We start from the raw sequence: 22708 nt of genomic DNA on the forward strand, positions 1-22708 counted from the left end.
AGCAACACTTCCTGATCATTTCCACGCCGTGACCCACAGAGAAAACGACACTGCACAGCACGGAGCTACGGTGCACGGACGTGGCCGCTCCCAGGCTCTGCCCAGCCCCCAAGGGGCTGAGGGGCTCGACACGCCTGCGGCCCGTCTGCCACAGCAGCACGCCAGTGGGCAAGCATCCTTCTGGAATCTACAGTGGTGGCTCTCCTGGCTGTTTGTTAGAATCAGCTAGGGAACTTCAAATACAATCTCAATCTCCACCTCCCACCCCCGCCCCCATCAAGTACATCAGAATCTCTTCAGGTAGCACCCAGGCATTCATTCCTGTTCTTGAAGCTTTTTCCAAGGCGGTTCCAACAGCTGTCAGGGCCGGGAGCCACCATTCCCACTGCTCTGCAAATATTCACATGCAATTGAATCTCCTTGTCAAAATGCCGATTCTGACTCATTCCTCCATCCCTTCTTGGGGGAGACCTGTGATGCTACAGTTCTAATGAGACTCCAGGTGATGTCAAAGGTGCTAATCCCAGAGCCCTTGTGGGAGGGGCAAAGGTCTAGAGCGGTGGTCCCTAAACTCCAGCCCTATCAGAGTCAGCCAGGAGATGGACAGAGGCCCAGGATCACTGCAGCTGAATAGGGTCTGGGCCTTGGTTCTTACCAACGTCCCCTGGTGATTCCGACACACACCACAGTCCGAAAGCCACAGACTAGCATGTCAGAAAAGACTTAAAAGAGAAAGCCACAGGGAACATGTATGTGTCAGATATCAGAAAACACGACGTAACAGCAACCAAAACGGAAACACAAGTCAGAAAAAGAGAACAGAAAAAGTAATAGGTAAGAAACACAGGTTGGAAAAAGGGAACAGAAAAACTAATGGAAATGTGGTGAGAAATATCTATACACACACACACACTCTCTCTCTCTCTCTCTCTTTGAACAAAAGTAGTTCCATGAAATAAGTAGAAAACAAATTTTAAAAAATAAGATTAATTTTTAAAATAGAGTTTGAGGAGAATTACAAGGCTACTCCCCTCCTGACACTGGCGCTGGGGGGATGAGAATTTGAACAAGAGGGAGACGGAAGAAGCCGGTGGTCTCAGAGCGGAGCTCTGGGAGGACAAGGGTGAGCTTCTGCGAAGGAGCCGCAGGGGAGGGACTCAGGCACGAAAGTGAAGACCAAATATACCGAAAAGGCCATGTAAGAATAACTTCACGTACTTTACCTTTTTATCTAAGGCCATTCCTTAACTTTTCAAAAGAAAAAAGCTTACTCAGGACCCTCTTATGATAAAGAGGGCTCACCCCACTGAAGGAACTGAAATGCCTGAGTTAGCTCAGCGACCACGGGGACCCCGAATTCTGAACGTCCCTGCCTTTTCTCCCGTCATCTCCCTGGGACGGAAGTTCACTGACCACACACTGGAACCGATCGCTGACAACCATTCTGGAAGGAGCGGGAAGAAATCTGACATTTAAATTCCGCAATTTTAGCTTGACTTTTCAACTTTTTTCATCATCAACGGAAAGATAAAAATATCACATCAGAAGAGATATGCAGACATGATGTTACAGAAGAAACTTCAGAATCCTAATTTTAAAACAAACTTCTAAGAACACAAGCCAAATCAGACCATGAAAAAGGTCACAAGAGGTCGCAATCACTCCTCATCCTCTATCTCGGGCAGAACGACTGAAGGGACAAGCTGGCATCCTGTGGTCCCCGGGCCTCACCTGCTCATCCTCTCCAGGGAGAGGAGAGATGTTAGGTGTGTGTGAGGGCAGGGACATGTAAGCCAGTCAAGGTCGAGTTTAAGGACGATATAAAATGAGGATGGGCAGGCACTCCATGAATACCAACCTGGACAGCCCAGGCGGATGAGAACCTCACGCTGTTTGAGAGGGACGCCGAGGCTGTTTCACACTCACCCACCCGTCCCGGCTTCACCATCTCCCAGGGCCTCCAGCCTGCCTTCCTCACACATGCATGGCCAACACACACATGTCCCCAGTGAAAAAAGTGAAACCATAAATCTGGGTGACATTTCTCTGTAACGAGGCTCCCAAAGGTTGGTATTTTAACTAACAATTAACCCTTTACCTGGCTGGCCCCATAGCTAAGGCCACGGCCCCGTCTGCCCTGCAGAACAGCCCAGATAATGCTTCGAAGGGAGGGGAAGCAGTCGACCTCCCTAACCTACTACATGCTTCCTAACTCCCCTTCCCAAAGAAGGCGTACGGACAAATACCCTTCCTCTTGTGCCCTCACCTGCGACTACGGCTGGCACAACCTCACCTGTTTCTGTTCCCTGAGATCACAAAAATCTTCTGTTCCCTGAGAAGCCAATCAAAAATGGCTTCTTCTCACAGGGAGATTAGAAACCCCCGCCATAGAGGGAACCATTCAGAAGAAAAAGAGGCCGCCCTGGCTCATGAAACACTTTGTAAACAAAGAGACAACAAACTTGTCCTGGACCCCTGAACTCAAGGCATTTGGAGACAAGGGGTGATGTGCAAACCAACAGGAAGTGCTGAGGTAACCATCAGTCCATCACCGCAGTGTGGAAGCAGGGGGTGCGGGGTGAGGGGTCAGACTCCTGGGAAGTGGGAGCGCAATCCGCCCCCAGCTCACACGATACCTTACACCCGGATGGACCGAGCTCCTCCACATTGGAGTTGGTCCCTTTGCCCTGAAAGATAACTTTCTTACAGTCAGCCACCACAGCAAGTCCCTTTAATCTACACCTGCTAAAATGTTCCAAGTCACCTACACTCCTGAAAGAACAGTGCTGCCACTCTACTTCTCTGATGAAAACCGACAGTGCCTCGTTCCGGCACCACAAAGTGTCTCTGGGCTGCAGTGCCCTGGGCCACGGGAGGCCCGCCCGCCTGCCGGCCCTGCCCTGGCACCCACACCCTGCAGACCTGTCCAACCCCCTTCAAAGCACCGACACCATCTGTGGATCCCACTGAATGCGGGTGCTACGAGAGGGGTCTCTGGTGCTCAGTCCTCCGTGCCCGGTGTCCAGAACAGGGCCCAGCTAACCATAAGCATGTGGAAAACAGGAGAAGAAGAAGAAGGGAGTGAGGAGGGGAAAAGGACGCCGTGTCTTTATATCAATTTCAAGCACAATTCGCGTATGCTATACCTACAGTTATCCTGGGCATGAATTGTGCTCACCCGGCCTCCTGACCTACTCTGAACCCGAATGAGGAGAAAATTTTCCCACTAATTATATCCTTCAATGCTGGAAGTCTGAGGAAAAGGCAATTTCCCCAGTGGTTCTCAGCTCAAAAGTGCATGAGTAGGTTACCTTAGAAAAGAAAGGAATGGCAGGCATCCACAGAATGTGTTAACCTAATTGTGTGACTGTGACTCTGTGTGTGTGTGTGTGTGTGTGTGTGTGTGTGTGTGTAAGAGAGGAAAGCCTCTTTATGACATCTGTATTCAAGATTAAAAACTTATTTTTGAACTTAATGACTAACGGCTTCCACTTGATCCTCTTTCTTCTTAGCAGGACTCTTCCCCAGACCGCGCATACTTATTTCTAATCTTTCTCGGAAAAGAAGGAGTAGAAAATAGGATTACACTGGCTGAACAGAAAGGAAGATTATTTCCTGAGAAATACAGGCTGTTTTCCCCCTACTTGTTTACTAGCCTGACCAAAAGCTCCGACCACGATCAAAATTCATGAGGTTACCTTAGACAGTGGGTAATGGAAGTATTCTGCTCCACATCAACGGAAAGATCAAGAAAATCTTCATCTTTGCTACTAACCTGAAGCGAAAAAAGAAAAAGAAGTATTAGGCACAAAATAAACAAGAGACCCGGTACCTTAGACACTCAGAGGTCACCGGCAGCCACGACTGAGGTGAAAGCTGTGTGTGGCTTTGCATGTCCACTGGCCATCAGACTCACCTTGAAAGCAACCCAATCTACAGAAAATCCCAAATTTTCAATGTAATCATCTCTACCCCAGCCGTGATTCAGAACTTTTAGTAGTTAAGACTCAACCAGATTCCTACTCCTCTCTAGTCATTTCCCCCACCGTTCCGAAGCAGGAAGTATCAGACAGATACCCATACATACAGCTCCGACTGGCAGAATGATAAAAATGGAAATGGAAAATGGACAAGAGACTTAGGCGACCTACTACTCAGGTGCTCATCCTTCATTGACTTGTCCGCACTTTCTGCCAGGCCCTGGGAATCACTCCCCTCCTCCTGTGCCTGGTCACTCAAACTGCGTGAGGGAGCCTCAAGTGCCACGGGCTAGAGAGTCGTGCTAGCGACCCACACAGCTGTCCTTTCATACAAGAGGTGGCCATCGTTTGCAGAGCCCTGTGCTGCCTGTGATGACGAATGCACCCGGGCTGGCCCGTTGCCCGGGCTCACACAGGCCCACCATGCCATGGACCTCTCTCAGCCGAGCTAGTTCACTGGCCCGGGCTATTTCTCAGCCTTGCTCAGCTCACAGGACACCGGTTCTGGGCTCCTGCTTACTGAAGCTCACCGACTAAATGCTTACACTTCAGCAGTTCACCGGCAAGCCTGGCGGTTTACTGTCTTGGGAGTGGGAGGGGTGAACTGTTCCTGCAACAACCTTGAGATGCTCAGGCAGTTGGCAACAAGATGAAAATAACGCCCTTCTTTAAGTGTGAAAATTACCCTGCGACCCAATACTCCACTGCTAGGAAATTATCTAAAGAAATATCCAGAGACACAAAGACCATCTCTTACTATAAGTATACATAAGGATATGTACTGAGGCAGATGGTCCAGCCCCACACCCTCTCCCTGCCCTGTATGAAGTAGATGACGAATGACCAGTTACAGAGCCTTTCCGTACCTCAGTGTCCTCATCTGTAAAGTGAGGACACAAAGAGTATCTGTTTCATAAGGCTGTTTTAAGGACGATACAAATAATATGTATAAAGTGCTTCAAGAAGTAAGCATTCAATACATCATGGAAGGGTAGAAAACTTTAAATGGCCTAAAATGGTCAAAAAGTTGGAAACAGTTTAGGGTATTATAGTAAATGAAAGAGTTAGCTGTATAGTTATATAAATTAGTTCCAACTTTATATTAAAAAAGGCCTCTATACAGGGGTGGGAAAAGTAGGTTTATGACTGTGACTATGCAAAACAGAGTTTATTCTTGTATTATTTATTAATGTATTATTCTCCATACGGACAACTGTGAACCTATTTTTGCCAACCCCTGTATATTTACACACACATCTACCCTTTATCTCTATCATCCTAGTTTCATTTTTTGTGGCACTTTTTACTGCTCTGGTATAATGCACAAAAGGCCCCAAATCTTCACCACTGCCTCTGCTGGCTCTTTTGACACATGACCGTATGGATCCCACGAGCCCTTGATTCCGAGTTCAGCCGTGCAACTTGCTTTGGCCACTGGAATGTCAGAAGGCATGTTATAAGCAGGGGCTTGAATAAGCACTTGTGAAAGCCCTCCCTTGCCCTTCTGTCATCACTATGACAAGGACTGGCCCAGGCTAGCCCACTGTACCCAGGAAGACGACGAGAGACCCACAGAGCAGAGCTGGTCTCACGGAGGTGCCCAGCCAAGCCCAGCCCAGAGCAGAGCCCCAGCTGGCCTGCAGACACACGAGCGAGCCAGAGGATACAAACACACAAGTTCAGCCACATCCATAGTTGCATGAATCCAGTTGCATGAACTGTAATAAATCAGAGTGACCTATGTCTCAGACTTTTGGGGTGGTTTGCAGCAAAGCAACAGATCACCAGCACGACTACAGCAGGCCCCTGAATAATGTTTTGCTCAACATTGTTTCCTTATGACATTGATGAGATGCCCCAGGAACTTAACTCTTGCTTATATCGATTAGCTTATTGGTAAAACTGGTTTCCTTATACATTGTGTCACTTAAAGTCACACAGTCTATAAATGACGTCGAATGAGAATGAACTGTATTTAACATTATAAACATTTTATTTTTACTTGTTTACTGTCTGTTTCCCCCATACTAAAATGAAAGTTCAAGAGACTGGCTTCAATAATGAATGAGATCCTGGCATTTCAACTCGCCTCCAGAAAATGTTAAACTCTCATTGTTTTAAACTAAGCACAGCTACCTGAAGGCTTTGGAGAGCGAATCAAACGGGCAGATGGGGGTCTGCACTTGGAGCAGGAGCGCTGCACAGAACTCGTTCCCGTTTTCACAGCCTGTAGGACGGGATCTGGGGGGATAGGGGGGTGCGGCCTTTCTGGGCTGGGAGAGAGAAAACCGAATCTGGGAAACCATGTCCACTGGCAACACAGGGAAAAACCAAAGAGCATATCCTACCTCTGCCCGCCTGCCCACACGTCTGGCTGCACGCACTCGGGGAACGATCACAGCGACTCAGCGTGAGACAGGAGGCCTGACCTCATTCAAGCTGCTGCCCGAGAAACGGAGTTTGCAGCTGGAGTCCGACCAAGATAACTGCCTGCCAAGCCAGAGAAACTCACTCCTCGCTGGAGAAAAACAAGTCAAGAGTCTCCGATGCAACCTTCTCGGTATCCTAGATACGGTGTAAACGTACAGTATGTGAAGAAGCTGGGAAGTGGGGGGCGTGTCTACAGAAAAACTACTGAGGCCAATGCTGGGATGACCCCGACGTCAGAACTGGCAAACACGGATTTTAAAGAAGCTCTGACAACTATTTTCAGTAAGGTAAAATATATTTACAATGAATCAAAAAAGAAATCTCAGCAGAGAAATAGGAACAGTATTTTAAAAGAAGAGAACCAAAAGGAAATTCCAAAACTGAAGAATTCATGCCCTGGATGGACCTCACAGCAAAGTGGGGATGGCAGAGGACAGAGCAAGCCGACTCGAAGAGGTGTCAACAGAAATCACCCCATGAGAAGAACAAAGGTAAAAAAGATTTAAATAAAAATTAACAGATACTCAGAGACCTGTTAGGTAATTTTATGTATGTAATTAGAGTCCCAGAAGGAGAGGGGAAAATATAGGGCAGAAAATGGCTGAATATCTCCTAAATTTGGTGGAAGACAGACATTTACAGATGTCAAGACTCTCAACAAACACCAAGGAGGATAAACACAAAGAGGGCCAGCCAAGGTGCGGCACACTCAAACTGCTGAGAGCCAAAGGTAAGAAGCAAACCTTAAATACATCTAGAAAAAAGTAACACACTGCATAAGAAGGGTTCAGTTAGAAGCCGATCTCTCATCAGAAACCACGGAGGCCAGAAGACAGCTGAACTGCTTCTTTAATGTGCTAAAAGAAAAAACTACTGATGCAGAATTATCATATCCCATGACTATATCCTTCAAGAACAAAATCAAAATGAAGAGAGTTCATTATTAACGGAACTGCGCTACACGAAATGTTGAAGTTCTGAATGCCAAAGTGAAAAGATTACCAGACAGAAATCCAGATCTGCAGGAGAGACTGAAGGGCAGCAAGAATGGAAATTCTGACATCGTTCGGTGGTGTCTGTAATACACGTAAAAGTGGTACATGCGACAGCTATGGGGTGAAGGACAAGGCGGGGTGAGGACAGGAGGAATATGCACTCAGATAATCAAAGCTTTCTATGTTTTAGGTGAATAATAGTATTATCAACTCCAAGTGCACTGTAAAAAGTGAAGAATATATATTGTAACCTCTAGAGCACAGGTGGCAAACACAAAGCCCGTGGGCTGAATCTGGCTCTCTACCTTGTTTTATCCGGCCAGTGCCTTTTTTCTACCCAGTGGCAGCACTGAGCTCTCTGTTAAGGAATAGTTACATGTACACAGTCCTAAAATTACATTCGGCCCTTTGAAGGCAACCATGAGGCTGATGTGGCCCCCAGTGAAAATGAGTTTGACACCCCTGCTCTAGAGCAACCATTGAACAACAGCATAAATATTCAAATAACTTTTCTAAAAGGTAGAGAAGAAGAAACACAACAACAAAAACAGAGGGCGAGGGGAGTGGAGAAGGGTATAGGGGGATAAATGGTGATGGACAGAGATTTAATTTGGGGTGGTGAACACACAGTACAGTGTATACAGGTGATGTGCTGTAGAACTGTGCACCTGAAACCTGTGTAATTTTGTTAACCAGTGTCACAGTAAATTCAATACAAAGAAAAAACATAAAGGGAATAAATAGAAAACAAATAATAAAATGGAACCTCAAACCCAATAATTATACAATAAACATTAGAACTAAAAGGCAGAAAATGCAGAATGAACTTTTTTAAAACAAAGCATGAACACCTATAAGCTGTCCTATATAAGAGCTAAACTTTAAATATAAAGCCACAGATAGGTTGAAAGTAAACGGATGGGAAAAGATATACTATGCAAACAGTTAACATAAGTTTTAATGGGCTCTATTAATATTAGATAAAATAGGTTTAGAAAAAAATATGAGAAATAAAGAAGGTACTTTTAATAATTGGATCAATTTCCTAGAAAACCATAGTAAAAAATATGGAAGCCCTTCATAATAGAGCCTCGAAAATGCACGAGGCTGGAACACTCTTCACCAATAAATACGAAATCAACCATATGCTATAATTCAAGTGAACCTCAAAAATGTTACATAAGTGAAAGAAATGAGACACAAAAAACCACACACTGCATGATTCCATTTACACGAAATGTCCAGAAAAGGCAACTATCTGAAGACAGAAAGCAGCTGACCAGCAGCCTGGGGCTCGCGACACGGATGAACTGCTGGACACGGGGGACCCTGCTGGTGTGGTGGGGATGTTTCAGAAATGGACTCTCACCGTACACGCACCACTCGTCCAATTCCTTTTTTAAAAAATCACTGAATGCATAACGTTATGGTACACAAATTATACCTTAAAGTTGTTTTTAAAAGGAAAAAAATTCACACAGCAAAAACTGACAGAATTAGAGGGAGAAATAAAACAATCCCACAGTTAGATGGTTAACACCCCTTTCTCAGCAACTAACAGAAAAGGTGGGGTTGGAGGGGGAATTAAGAAAAACAGAGAACATCTGAATAACTCAGGCAGCCGCCATGGCCTGCTGACAGTTACAGAATACTGTGTCCACAAACTGCAAAATACACATTCTTTTCAACTCAGTGGTTCTCGGCAAGGACAAGAGCCTTCCAGGGGACATCTGGCAACGTCTGGGGACATTTTTGTTGTCATGTCTCATGGGGATGCTACTTGCATCTTGCAGGCAGAAGTCAGAAATGCTGGTAAACAACCTAAAATGCACAGGGCAGCACCCCACAGTAAGAATTCTATGATCTTAAACGTTAAGTTCCAAGGTTGAGAGACCCTGTTTTCAAGTTCTTTTAGGAGGGCAGACTATGTGTTAGCACTCGAAACATGTCACAATAAATTTACAAAGACTGAAATCAGACAGCATATAATCCCTAACCGTAGTGAAATTAAATTCTGAGTCAGTAACATTAAGATATCTAGGAAAACCCCAAATATCTGAAAATTAAACAATATACCTCTAATTACTGCATCAAAGAAATCAAAGACAAAAAATCGCAACAGAAAATCAGAAAATATTTTGAACCAGTGCCGACACATCACAATTTGTGGGATGCAGCTAAAGCAGTGCTTAAAGGAAAATGTGTAGCTTTAAATGTACATACTAATAGACAATAGCGCAGGGACTACCTTTTCTGTTTGTTCTAACTGCTTAATAGCTAGGATAATTTTCAGCATTTAGTAGGTACCCAATAAATATTTACTAATTGAATGAATAAATAACAACTCAAAAGGCTAAATGAGTAGAAAGACATCTAAATGCCAACAGAGACATCTGGGTGACAGAACTGAATGATTTTCTTTTTATACTTTCTGCTTTCTTGAAATAATCCACAGGTATTTTTGTTTAATTATCAAAACTTTTCCTAGACCCAAGGGGCCCTTCTCCAGGGAAAAAACAGTATGAGAGCCAGCTGAAATCATGCATCATTTAGACAGGGAGAGTCAGGTTCTGCTAAAGCTCCTGTAACCAGAAGAGCACAAATACAAAGAAACCCTGTCTCTCCAGTCACGCGGAAAGCTTTTTCCCTACTTAGTTGTTTCAGGAGAGGGGGAGAGGCACAAATCTAATTAACGAACAGAATGAAGCGACTGTAACCTTCTCAATCCCCAATGCAAACTGCTTCCGGAATTAAGAGTGAGAGGGGAAGCACGGCTCGGTGGATCGGCCCTGCTGGGGAGATCAGAACACGCACTGACTCTCCCACCTGAGCGGCTCGCGCTCCCGGCCCCGACAGAGCTGAAAGCAATGAGTGATCAAGCAATTTTTTCTTCTCTCTCTCTCCCCAGAAAGCTGCCAGAAAAATAAAACCATTTTCTTCCCACACACAAGGATCTCATTCTGGTCTAACTGAAAATACAGCTTGTCTCCACGGAAACATATATATCACCAAGACTAATACTCTCCACGAGTCCAGGCTAACATCTTATTCTCCTTTCTCTTCCCCCCATTCTGGGCATGGAGCTCCCCGAAAACTCTAGTTGAAGAAAGGGGGAAGAGACCCAACTCGCTCTTCTTCTTAAAGTGACAATTACAAATCAATTACCAGCACAAATTAATTTCTAGGGCATACATACATGTAAATCATGAGCTTTGCTAAGTCAGAGTCATTAAAATTATATCCAAATGTGCTTCTAAGTAAATTCAGAGACTCCCTCCCTGTAGTAAAAAAGGTGGCCAGGCAGGAAGGAGCCCCGAGCTATCGGGCCAGGAACTGAAAATGTGCTGGCTAAGGGCGGCGCCAAAAGGTGGCCTCAGGACAAGTGGCAACTACAGGCCACCTGAATCCCAGGAATGCAGAATCACACCTGGCCACACTGCCCGCCCCCATCAGCTTTCATGAGGGCTCAGAGCTCTACTGGATCAATGTTAACTCCTGCAGACAAAGCAAGAAGGAGCTATATACGCCACTGGAACTTAATAAAGCAGTTCTTCGGACAATCTTCAGCTTAGTAACAGACAGAAATGTGTCTTAAAGCCACCAAGAAGCATGGAAAACCACAGGTTTGCAGAGCAAAAACTCAGTTTAAATGGAAAAGGGGGGACATTAACAACAAAATGAAGCTCCCACTGGCCCTGCAAATCTTATGAACCGGGTGAAGAACCACCAAGGGAGCGCTGAGGCTACTCTGCAAAACCCCCACGCCTCCATTCTGAAGCGTCTTGTTCAAGGTCATCTAGGAAAGTCAGCACCGAATTACCCCTTAAAATGGTCTCTCCAAGTTTACTGCAGAAGGAAACTGTTTGTCTCCATAAATCTCACAGTTGACATTTGTACTGCAATCACAAGCAACATTTACCAAGGGTGAGACCCAGAAGAAGAAAAAAAAACACCACATTGTTTTCTGAAAGCATGGAAGCTGGCACACGGAGTTGTCCACAATTAGAGGAACCAGCAGCCAGGCAACTACAATAGCCGGGCTCCCTGGGGGGCTAATTTGCTGCTTGGGATCTGGGGCAGTTTAATCCCACTGTGAGATTTCACAGTTCTGACTGACGCACGGTCTAAAGGCGGCCCGCCCTGAGCAGAGGACATTACTCAAAGGGGGCCTGGTTTCTCATCTTGGGAGGGAAAACTTGAACGCTAAGTTTTCTCTTACACTAGGTCCTCAACATTTGACAGTCCAGGGGAAAAAAAGCCTGCAAGTTATGTATTTTCTTAGAAAGTAGAGCGCTTTCTAACAATTAGAGCTTTCTAAAAATGGAATGCATCTCAGGAGATCGAGTTCCTCGTCTCTGGACAGGGTCCAGGGGATGCTGGTGACCAGCTGGCTCTGATGACACAGAAGGGACTCGGGCGTGGGGAGAGAGGATTAGGTGACTCCTAGGATCCTGTTCAGTTCAAGGGTCTAAGAAAACGGAGACGATTACCCACGAAACTCCAGGGGGAAGAACACTCTTGCCTCAAGTCATCTAGCCATCATTTCAGGGAGGAATACCTATAAGAATAAATCCGACTGCCCCATCCTCCAGAAAGACATACCCACATACTCCCCTGTGCTTCCACAAGCCAACCACACACGGCTGGAATCCCACTACTGCAAACTCTAGAGTTTCATCCAAAATTTTTGGAGAGACCCTTGGGCTCAGGCTTCCCATCTACGGTAGCCCTGCAGGAAGTAACAGGCTAGGCAATGGCTTTTCCAGTGCAAACGTTTGAGATGCACTGTTTGCATTTGTTGGGATCAAATGACCTGTTCACAGACAAAAAAAAAAAAAAAAAGAAACTACAAATAAAACGGAGTCTCTCATCTGAGCCTTCCTGAAAACCCACACGGAGTACTGGAAGATGGATTTAGTAACATGCTTCTTTCAAAGACTGAAACAAAACAAGACATTTCATTGATCCAAAAAAAGGCAACAGAGAAAAAGAACTATAAAATAGGTGTGTTAAATAAAAACAAAGAGTGGGATGGTAAAAACATACTGCCATTTACTACACATAATAAACACCACCACAGATGTGTCCAGAATATGGGAAACTCTACAAGACAAATAACCTGATTTCTTCGACAAACTGCGAGGAAGAAAATGGGAGAGGAGTAACCTACAGGTTAAGACACAGACTGACCAAGCACAATTGTGTGGACATGTATGTATCCTGATTTGAATTAGCAACTGCTAAAATATATATATATATATATAATGTGAAAGGTTCCGGCAAACTTGAACAGTGAGCGAATAATGACTTAAAGTACTTATTTTTCAAAGTAATAGTATTTATGTTTTGAATAAAAAGATTTCTTACCTTTTAGAGATTTGGAACAAAGTAATATAGAAACTACAAGTGAAAAGATACATTATTTGAGATTTGCTTAAAAATAAACCTGTCTGGTGATGGGGGAGGGTGCATGGAACAAGAGATAAACAGGATGGCCCAATGTGTTAATCAGTGATTCCAAGTAACACACCCAAATTACATGGGATTTATTATACCGTTCTAATTGTGTGTTCATCTGAATTTCATTGGAATATAAAAAGGCCAAGGAACAGGAGAAAGGGGAGAAGGAAAGATGTCTCAATAGGTAAGTATGTGAAGAGAATGTTTTGGCAGGATATGTTTCAAAATATTCAAGTGGTTATCTCTTGGCTAATGTGATCACAATTTCTAGAAAATGTTATAAATTTATCAATTCCGGGTGGGGAGATTACTGATTATCTTAGTTTCTTTTGCTTCGCTATGTTTTCTAATTTTTCTAGAATGAAGAACTTGGAAAGTTGATTCCAAAACTGTTTAAAAGAACAGAAGAAAGACAGTCAAAAAACGAAGAGCCTTCCACTTAAACCCACATGCCTTAACTACCACTAGGCCACAGCCCCTTTGCAGAGTCTGATGGAAGACACTACCTCTCTCTGCAGCAGAAAGTGCACGCTCCTACAGAATTTTTCCCACCATGTCAGGAAACTCTGAGACCCCTGATGAACCCGCAGGCATTCTCATCATCACAATTTGCAGAGGAGGTGAGGACGGAGAGGTGGGAAATACGTACAGGGTCCCACAGCCACTGAGAGGCTGAGCCAACATACAAACTCACCACCTAACTCTAGAGCTGGGTTCTTTTTTATTTTTTTAGGATTGCATTTATTTATTTCAGAGAGAGGGGAAGGTAGGGAGGAACAGAGGGAGAGAAACATTGATATGAGAGGGATCAGGTGCCTTTCGCACAATGCAAGCATGTGCCCTGCCCTGACTGGGAATCGAACCAGCGACCTTTGGCTTTGCGGGATGATGTTCAACCAACAGAGCCACGCTGGCCAGGGCTAGAGCTGGGTTCTAACTACCATATCACATAGCCACACATAGAATTAAATCAAATATACCAAGCAAACATGACATCCTGAATCATATTCTGGAGATCATGTCTTCAAATTCAACTAACACGAAGTGTCTACCACATGCCAGACTCATCCAAACACATAAGCCCACCCAGCCCACACAATAGTGATGTAAGGGACTCACTTGAACACCTAGCTAACTGCTGTAGAATCAGGAGTCAAGCCTGACTTCTGACTTGAAGTTCACCATACCGCACTACTGGTTTCCTTATAGTTGGGGGGATGGTCTAAGTCACACATGACCTCCTTGTAACCACAATCTTTTCAGGATCACTGGCTGGAGGTCCAGTCCAACAGTTCAATTGGTGGACCCTAAAATTTGCCCAGGATGCAAAGTAGTCCAGTCGTTGAGATGTGCCCTCATCGCTCCACCTTAGCCAGTTGAATGACACATCTTAGATGGAGACATGCTTCCCAATGTTTGTACCGAGGTTATGTACACAAGTAGAACTCTATGCACACAGTGAAGACCAAGGCCAGATACTACAACACGACACCACGTCACACGCACACACAGCACGGCCTGTACAGACAGGCACAAGCACACTCCACGAGAGCCCACACAATGCTTACAGTTTCACAGTTCAAGCATCGAGTTTCGTTGGTGAGCGTTCCCTGAAAGATCTCATGGACCCAGGTGAGTTCTGGCTTATTATTCTCTGCAGGTTCGTTCATGTTGCCATTTTTTAATTTCCCATTTTGTTTCTCCTGTTTCTTCTCTTCCTGCAGGATGTCCGCAATAGTGTTTAGCAAATAATTTAAAAACTCGTGAGCATCCTGCTGCATGTAGTTATCAAAGAGATCTGGAAAGGAGAAGGTCATTATTTCAATCTCTGATGCTTGAAAAGCAAATGAAACGCTCAATTTTACAGGCCACGCTTCAGTGTTTATGTTGAAAGGATGGGCTGGTATGGAATATATTCATCTCCATTTGGCAACTTCAATAGGTGAGTTTGAAAAGAATTTTTGGTCATTTCCATTTTTTACCACCCACCAAGGACTAAATGTCCTGTATTTCCCTAAAGTCATTATATAAATAAAAGCCACCAAAATATTATTTTTCTACAAAAAGAGAAGAAAAATAGCAGAAATAAATTCCCTGATAAAATATCAATATTTAATATGATGTGACCACCAATGGTCACTTATTTATTCTGTAATTTATCCAGAGCAACTGGGGTCTCTTCCCAGAGATCGTATTAAACCCTGGATCAGCCTGGAAGCAGCTTAAATGAAGCACGTAAGGGAGATGAGGGCTGTTTGTGAGTATGCATCTATCAGATAGCGTTCCGAAACCAAATACAAATGCTTCCGGAGGCCCACTGCTGTTCCCCGCCATACGGACGGACAGTCTCGGGATGAATGCAGCTGTGAGGACTCATTATTAATCATGTTCACAATGAGACTCGGGAGTGCCCTGCCCCCTTCTCAGATTATTTTTATTCTGGTCTGTATAAATTACAACAATTTTAAAAGACAGCAATCAAATTAAATGAGCCTTTATAAAACAAACATCTAATTAACTGAGAATCTGGTAGAGTAAGGCTGAAATCTAGGATAAACACAAATATCAAATATTTTTCTAGTCACAAAAATTACCAATGCAAAACTTCTAGAATAACCTAGTCTCTACTGCCACTGCCCCCCCGCCCAAAAAAGATGTAAAAAGAAAAAAAAATCATTTGTGACAGCAAGACATTTTATTATATAAAGGTTATCAATTTAACATCTTTCAATTATCTTAGGCACATAAAAATCAGAGGTATTATTTTTAAAACAGATGCTCTGATTAGATAATATGCATTTACTTTAATCACTTATGACAAGTTCCTAAAATAATACTATTTTATTCAATTACTGCATCAACCTATTTCTTCCCAGGAGTGTCCTGCTCAGAAGGCTGCCTTGGGCAATTTTCCTTCTTACAATGGTCTATCCAGGAAAAAAAAAACGCCTTCCAACTGTGAAGCAAATAAAAAGACCATTCCAAACTGAGATGACAAATTTGAATTTTTTAAGCATATATTTTATCCAGTTTTGTTTTATGTATGCTAAGTGGAGAAAGAGAAATATCTTTTCTTTAAAAAAGTATGTGTGAGCAGGTGGCCATCCCCTTTTCCCCGGGGGGGTGGGGGGGTCACTCTGAGGACACGCGAACTGTCGCTTCTCCTCATGTCAGACCCTTGCACACCGGTCCGCCGCGCCACTCACCGTTCTCCTTCCTCAGCCTCGAGATGAACTTCTTTGGTGGGATCACACCGACCTTCTTCTTCTGCGTGGCGATGCTGTGGAAAAGGTCTGCCAGGCACGTCAACAGGTTTTCCTTCTTTTTCTGCTGGGCCTTGTACGCCAGCACGTTCTCCCGGAACGGCCGGCAGAAGTACAGGGCCTGCAGCACGGAGTTGCAGTAGCAGGTGTTCCCGAACTGCCAAAGGACAACAGGGACGCTTCACACCACGGCCCGGGCACAGGCTGCCGCCACCGCCGGCCCAGGTGGACGGAGCAAGAAGGCCGGCCTCTACCAGCCAGCCTGGGTGCCCCTGAGCTGGGGTCCTGCTCCCCAGGTCAGGAAACTAGCAAACCGCTTGGAACACGGGCCTCGAGCTGGTCCACAGGGGCGTGAATACAAGTTTACACCAGCCTGGGGCCTCTCTAGCCCACCAGCATCTCTGAAATGATAATAAGTACTCCGCCTGGATAAAATATAAATAAATTTTAAAAATCTAATGAAACCTTCTGGTGCTTAAAAAAAAAATAAAGAAAACATGACATAATCTGGGGACCCAGAGAAGCAACTGGCTAAGTAAAAGACACCACACAGCAATACATCCAAACTCCCCGAGGGCAGAAATAAAAACCCAGATCAAAAAGAAATCCAGGACCAGGAAAACCCCTTGCTCAGATGAAACAGCCTTCATGGAATGGGGGGCTTGTTTCGGTTTCTCTCCTTCAGGGTCCCAGCGTCCCTGCCCACGGGCTTCAGACCAGTCTCCCCGCGTCCTCCGTAGCCACCGAGAGGCCTCCTTCAGTCGTGCCCCCGGCTCCCTCCCTCGCAACTCCCCAGTCGCCCTTGACCTTGCTTCTGCCAGGACGTCAATCCAGTGCCACCCAGTGCCGGGCCCCCTACAATCAGAGCGGGGCCCGCACAGAAATATTTTGTGCTCTCAGCCTCCAGAGACACCGCGATGATGATTAAAGAGGGAAGGGGTCACCCCCTCGCTGGTCCGTACTGATTAGAAAACCAGCTCTGTGGAGGAACAGGGCGGAGACAATCGCTTCAGGGTTTCTGCTACACGGCGGGAAGAAAGAACACCACGGAAATAACAAGACCAGCATCACTGCTGCCGAAGTGCTGTGAAAGATTAAAATAGAACATGCGTGTCTTCTCGGGATCGGCGGTGGCCCGTGTGCCGTTCACTGGGAGCCAGACAGGAGCTCCACCGCTTCCCGTGGCAGGCAGCTCTAAGGTAGGCTGAGACAGAACGCTTCCTGCTTTTCTACCCGTTTTAATCTAGTTGGACACAATTATGTAATAGGAGACAAACCTCTTTTTAAAGAAAAGTTGGATTTTTTTCACGAATTACCATTCGAAGTGAACATAAAGCTATTATGAATAAACTTAGATCTCACAACGCTCCCACAAACTAGGAAGAGGCCTTACTTCTTGTTTCCCCAAAGTCTGCATTTGTACGTTCCTTAGCCAGGGCAGAATCCCCACAACCTGGATAACTATCTTCATGGAGCTTAAGCAGAGGCCTGCGCACCACGGCTGAAAAAAACGTGTGTTAAAATGAGGAGTGAGTGTTTCATCAGCACAACGCCCTATCCTCCAGCACGGCAGCCTTCCTCCTCTCACTCTTTCCTGTTACACAATGTCTTGCCTTGACCCAAATACCCTTCAACAGCGCTTGGTCTTGATCCAGGGGCAACTCCTAGGGAAAAAAAGAAACTTACGTTTACCAAGTGCCCACGCAGGACCTCAGCCTCATGTCAAGGTCTTCGGTGGGCCAAGAGGTGCAGATGGGGGAAAGGAGGCTCAGAGAGGTCAAGTGACTTGCCCAAGAGCACACAGCTAGTGAGCAGCACAGGCAGCACTCCGACATATTCCAAGGTCTGTACTACTTGGGAGCCAATATTATCTCCATTACACCACAGGCAGCATCCGCTTGCAGAGATTACTTCGGGCCTCCCCAGTGGAAACTGCGACCTATCACACCAGGGCACTGACTGATTAAGCTCAGAGCACTTGTTCCAGAAAACAAAGCACTTTGGAGTTAATGTTTGATGTCACTGCCAGTTCCACCTCAGACACAAAGGATCGGGTGAGGAAGAGAGCTCACGAAGGCAGTGGGTGACACTGCCTTCCTACGTGGCCATGACCGACTCACCCAGGAAGCAGAGCCTGGTGAGTCTGCTCACACAGAAGGGAGCTACTGCTGAGCGCAGGTACCAGGAGGCCTGGGAATTCGGAGATGAACCGGGCCCCACACGCCACCCCTGCTCCAGACACCACCGCCGAGTCCTATCCTTACACGGTTACTCGTGGTGAGCCGGTAACACGTCTAAAACTCTGCCTGCACGGATGCGTGCTGAGACGAAGACTGAGGAGTCTTCACTTATGCAGCGGGTGAAGGGAGAACATGTAACAGCAGATTTGGCTACAGAGGTTCATCAAATCCCCTCTGAAAGTTATGTGTACAAAGGAAATCCTTTAAAACACAGGCGGGAAAAAATGTAAGAACCTGACCCCGTGATGCAGTAATGTAACCCTTCTTCCTGAGACAACTTGCACTTTCAAAAACAGGACTAATTTCATCCCTCCTGACATTTGCCGCTTCCAGTAACTAAAGAGCATGAACAATTACCTAAAAATTGTGGATGAAAAACGGCAGTGGAGTGGCCTCAAGTACTCTAAAATATTTGATAAGAATAATACATTTCTTAAATACTCACGTTGACCAATCCAAAGTAGTGTTCATTGATTGGGAACTGCTCTGGACCAATGTCTTTTTCCAGAGCAGAGGCATTGGTGCCCTGAAAGAGAAAAATAACAAAAGCTCTGCGGCATGAAGAGCAGACAAGGAGGTAAAACGAGACTGAGAGGCCCCCTGAGACAGCACCGCCCCGAGGCGCCCCATGTTTGGGACCGTTGGTGATGTTCGTACTGACAGGAGAGGTGTCAGAAGTCGCCCAGCCGTAAATCCTCTCCTCATCCGACTCGGTCATCCTCTGTCCTGTCCCCCCTGGCTTCACTCATCTTCTGCTGGGACAGGAGGCTTGACACAGGCCCATGAGCAACCTGACATGGAGAGCTTCCGAAGCCCGGAACATTCTAAGCTCAGATAGTTTTACACAGTATATATATAAACAGGCAGCTTTAATAGTATTCGGCAGTGTACGGAATCATACTGTCACTTTGAAAGTCAATTTCTTCATTCTGAGAGAGATGTAACACATGCCCGCTATGTGCTGGGCACCACTCTAGGCTCTCTCGATAGCACAGCAAACAGAGAGGACACGATGCCTGCTCCTGCCGAGTCCAGCTTGGTGGATGAAGACAGAAAGAGCAAGCACACTGGACAGAAGGCAATACACACAGGGGAGAAAAATAATGTGGGAAATGAGGTCAGGTGCTCCAGGGAGTATGGGGCACAGGAGAGACACGGTGGAAGGGGTGTAAGAAGGTGGGTAGATGCAGCTTTAAATAGGGTGGTCAGAGAAGACCTTACTGAGACAGTGCCATGTCCAAGGGATATTGTAAATAATGGAGAAATACAACAGAAAACCTAACAGTTCCCAAATGCATCAAATTGGTAAGCCGCGTGAACCACTCCGACACAAGGAACAGTTACTGGGAAGGCCTGCCATGTGCCAGTGGCTGTGCTCTTTATTCTCACTACAATCCTCCAAGGTAAGTACTACTATGATCCCCGTTTCCCGAACAGAAGCATGAGGCTCAGAAGGGTTGAGAATCTGCCCAAGGACCACAGTGGCAGAGGTGGGACTGGAACCCGGAGGCAGACTTGGGAGCCCAAGACCTTACCCAAAAGCTCTGCAGAGCAATCCTATCAAATAAAACCATTTCTCGAGCCCAACTAAGGGCCAGGGGGCACTGGCAATACCACCCTGCTTATCGCTCCTCCCCAGGGCCTGAATGGGTCTGCTGGGATCAGAAAATGTGACCAAAGTGGGGTTGGAGAGGCAAGGAGTGTGGGGTGGGTGGGACCAAGCTCCTGGGCACCATGGCTCTGCCCTACAAGCCTCTCCTGCACTCCAGCTATCACAGGAGATTCACAGCTCACAGAATCTCAAAGCTTTAGGAGATAGGTATTTTAGAAGGAAAAAGAGACTGTTAAAAAAAAAAAATCTGCTGCCGCTACTTATTCTGGGCTAATATAATTAGCATCTCCTATCACAGGAAGAAACGGCAAAAACGTGGGCTGAGAGCTAGTCAAAATGGTCACATGTCAATAAGCACCATTAAATGCAAAACAACTCAGTCCTATGCAAAGAGAACCACAGCAGAGAGAGCACACTCCATCCCTTATCACGGCATCTTGTTTTCCCTTGTTTTCTAGGTCCGCATACCGTTCCGCCAATCCACATTCCTTTCCCCTTCACTGCAGGCTCTGCTTCCCTGGTCAGCTGTGTGCACAGTGGTTTCACTGCCTTTTGGGGTGTGTGTGCACACGTGTGGCTTTCGCCGCCTTCACAATAAAGTAGCCCCATCGACGAGGCTGAATTTTTTAAAAATACGTATCACAATACAGCAGGGTTTTATGGTATGGACAAAAATCACTAAAAATGTTCATAAAGCTACATCGCAACCACAGATCGATGTAAATAATGCATATTAAACACACCCACGGCCATTTCTGAAGCCACATCAGTGCACATGGCTTAGCGCCCAGAAGGAATGCCAATCGTAGAGGGGGGCCCATGGAGGCAGGTCTCATTAAATCTTTCTTTACGAGCTAGCCACACATATTCAAGCTCATCCGTGCTTTCTGCTGTTTGGGAATTATTAAATCGAGTCTGCTTTTGTCTACCTGTCTTGACATTCTCCCATTGGAGGGGGGGTTGGAGAAGGGGATGACGACTCATACGAAGGACAGTGACCCAGCGGCAGTGTGAAGAGAAACACCCTGTCCAAACCCCTGCCCCTCTGTGGCCGGTGCCCACCAGCCCCATACAAATGGCTTCCTTTCTCCCTGCCTCTGCTGACCCCCCCTTCACAGAAGGCACCTTCACACCCCGCCTCCTGCCGGCCTCCTGCCCCTTCAGCAACGCGTGGAGGGGCCGCCTTACACTCTGCTCTCTCAGCAGCTTGAGGTCCTCTCTCCCAACTGTCTTCTGTTCCACTTCGGCCACCCACTCCCCGAGTCCCTGCATCTGGTGACCCCCTAAAACCCAGGCAGGCTCAGCTCTGCCTGCTGCCTTCCAAAGCCCTCCTACCACAGCTACATACATCGTGACACCTCTTACTCCTCTGCTTTCTCACTCAGCTTAGGGTCCACGGAACATGTCCCACATTCCAAAAGTGTTTCTCCAGGGCTCTCCCTCCCCCACTCCGCAACAACCATTCCCAACGATCCCCAAGCTCCTCAGGACTTCGGCATTCCCTCTGCCCTTCTCACTGGCCTCCCAACAAGAAGAAAATGTTTTTTAACCAGCAGAGAAGAACTCCCATCATTTCACGCTCCCAAACCTCCAAAACTCTGTGCTCCCCTGTTAATGCTAAAGAGGTTGGTCTCTTTTGTCTAAGACCAACCTCTTCTCTACTATTAAATCCTTCCCGTCACAATTTAACGTGCGTAAATGTGTCTCCTATTAAAAATACACACATACTCTCCCACACACCTCCCCCAGTTCCCGCCCTCTTTCTCACCTCTCCTTAACAGCTAAGCCTCTTTAAGCCACCATCTTTTTTGTAAATGTTCTGAAACATTTACAAATGAATCAGGTGGTTTCTAAGATTTGTTTCCAATGATCCAACGGTGAAATGGGAATAAAATTGTGTTGTTGAAGCTCAGTGGTGAGCAGGTGGGACTCAATGCACTATTCTGTCTCTACTTTTGCACATATGTGTACAAGCAGAACAACAGTCTCCCAAAGATGCCCAGGTCCTCACGCCCAGAACTTGTGAGCACATTACCCTCCAAGGCAAAGGGAAATGCAGGTTGTGGGTAGACTTCATTTACTAACCAGCTGGTATTAAAATGCAGGCATTGTCCTGGACTACCAGTGTCATCACAAGCATTCTTAAAACTGGGGTACAGAGGCAGGACGACAGATCAGGGAGATGCAGTGTGCAAAGGGCTCCATTCGCCTCTGCTGATCTTGACGATGGAGGAAGGGAGCCAGGAGCCAAGGAACCCAGGCAGCCTCTGGAATTTAAAAGGCACGAAGACAGGAAGAACACAGCCCTGCACTGCCTCCACCCATTCAGATTTCTGACCTCCAGAACTGTAAGGCGATAACTTCGTACTGCTTATGGGACAAAGTAATGGTAATTTGTTACGGCAGCAGCAGGAAACTTACACTATGCACGTAAAGATTTCCGTGCTGTTCTTCAAGACGTGTCTGCACTTCCTCACCTCCGCACCTGCCCTGAGAACAGCCCCTTCTGGACTCTATCCCAACTCCGCCCCCATGAGCTCTAAACACTGCCACCCCCAGGGGACATCTTCAGCTGAGGCCCTCCTCCCTCTCCTCCCGCCTCTCTCTGGGATCCAGGAAAAAACCGTCCCCAGGGCTTCAATCAGCAGCCGGGAGCTACCCGTGTCCCACTCTTTCCCTCCGCCCTGAAACCTCCCTTCTGAGCGTGTTCCGACGGGATGAGTACTGA

General features: G+C 46.1%; 1 protein-coding gene across 2 annotated transcripts in view; it reads right to left on the bottom strand.

Annotated features, from left to right (window-relative positions):
- Positions 1-22708, bottom strand: part of USP46 (ubiquitin specific peptidase 46) — a 56397-nt gene that overhangs the window by 12798 nt on the left and 20891 nt on the right. Inside the window, exons 1-5 of one of the 2 annotated variants that reach the window (XM_028506772.2) lie at positions 18814-18895; positions 17522-17792; positions 16072-16285; positions 14434-14663; positions 3699-3775 (exon numbers count right to left, since the gene is read on the bottom strand). In XM_028506772.2, coding sequence (XP_028362573.1) covers positions 3699-3775; positions 14434-14663; positions 16072-16285; positions 17522-17599 — 599 coding nt within the window. In that variant the 5' untranslated portion in view covers positions 17600-17792; positions 18814-18895. Of the gene's footprint in view, positions 1-3698; positions 3776-14433; positions 14664-16071; positions 16286-17521; positions 17793-18813; positions 18896-22708 lie in introns of those variants that run through there. The other variant, XM_028506771.2, reaches the window with a different exon arrangement.

Source organism: Phyllostomus discolor, chromosome 1, assembly GCF_004126475.2.
Source record: "Phyllostomus discolor isolate MPI-MPIP mPhyDis1 chromosome 1, mPhyDis1.pri.v3, whole genome shotgun sequence".
Lineage (NCBI taxonomy): Eukaryota > Metazoa > Chordata > Mammalia > Chiroptera > Phyllostomidae > Phyllostomus > Phyllostomus discolor.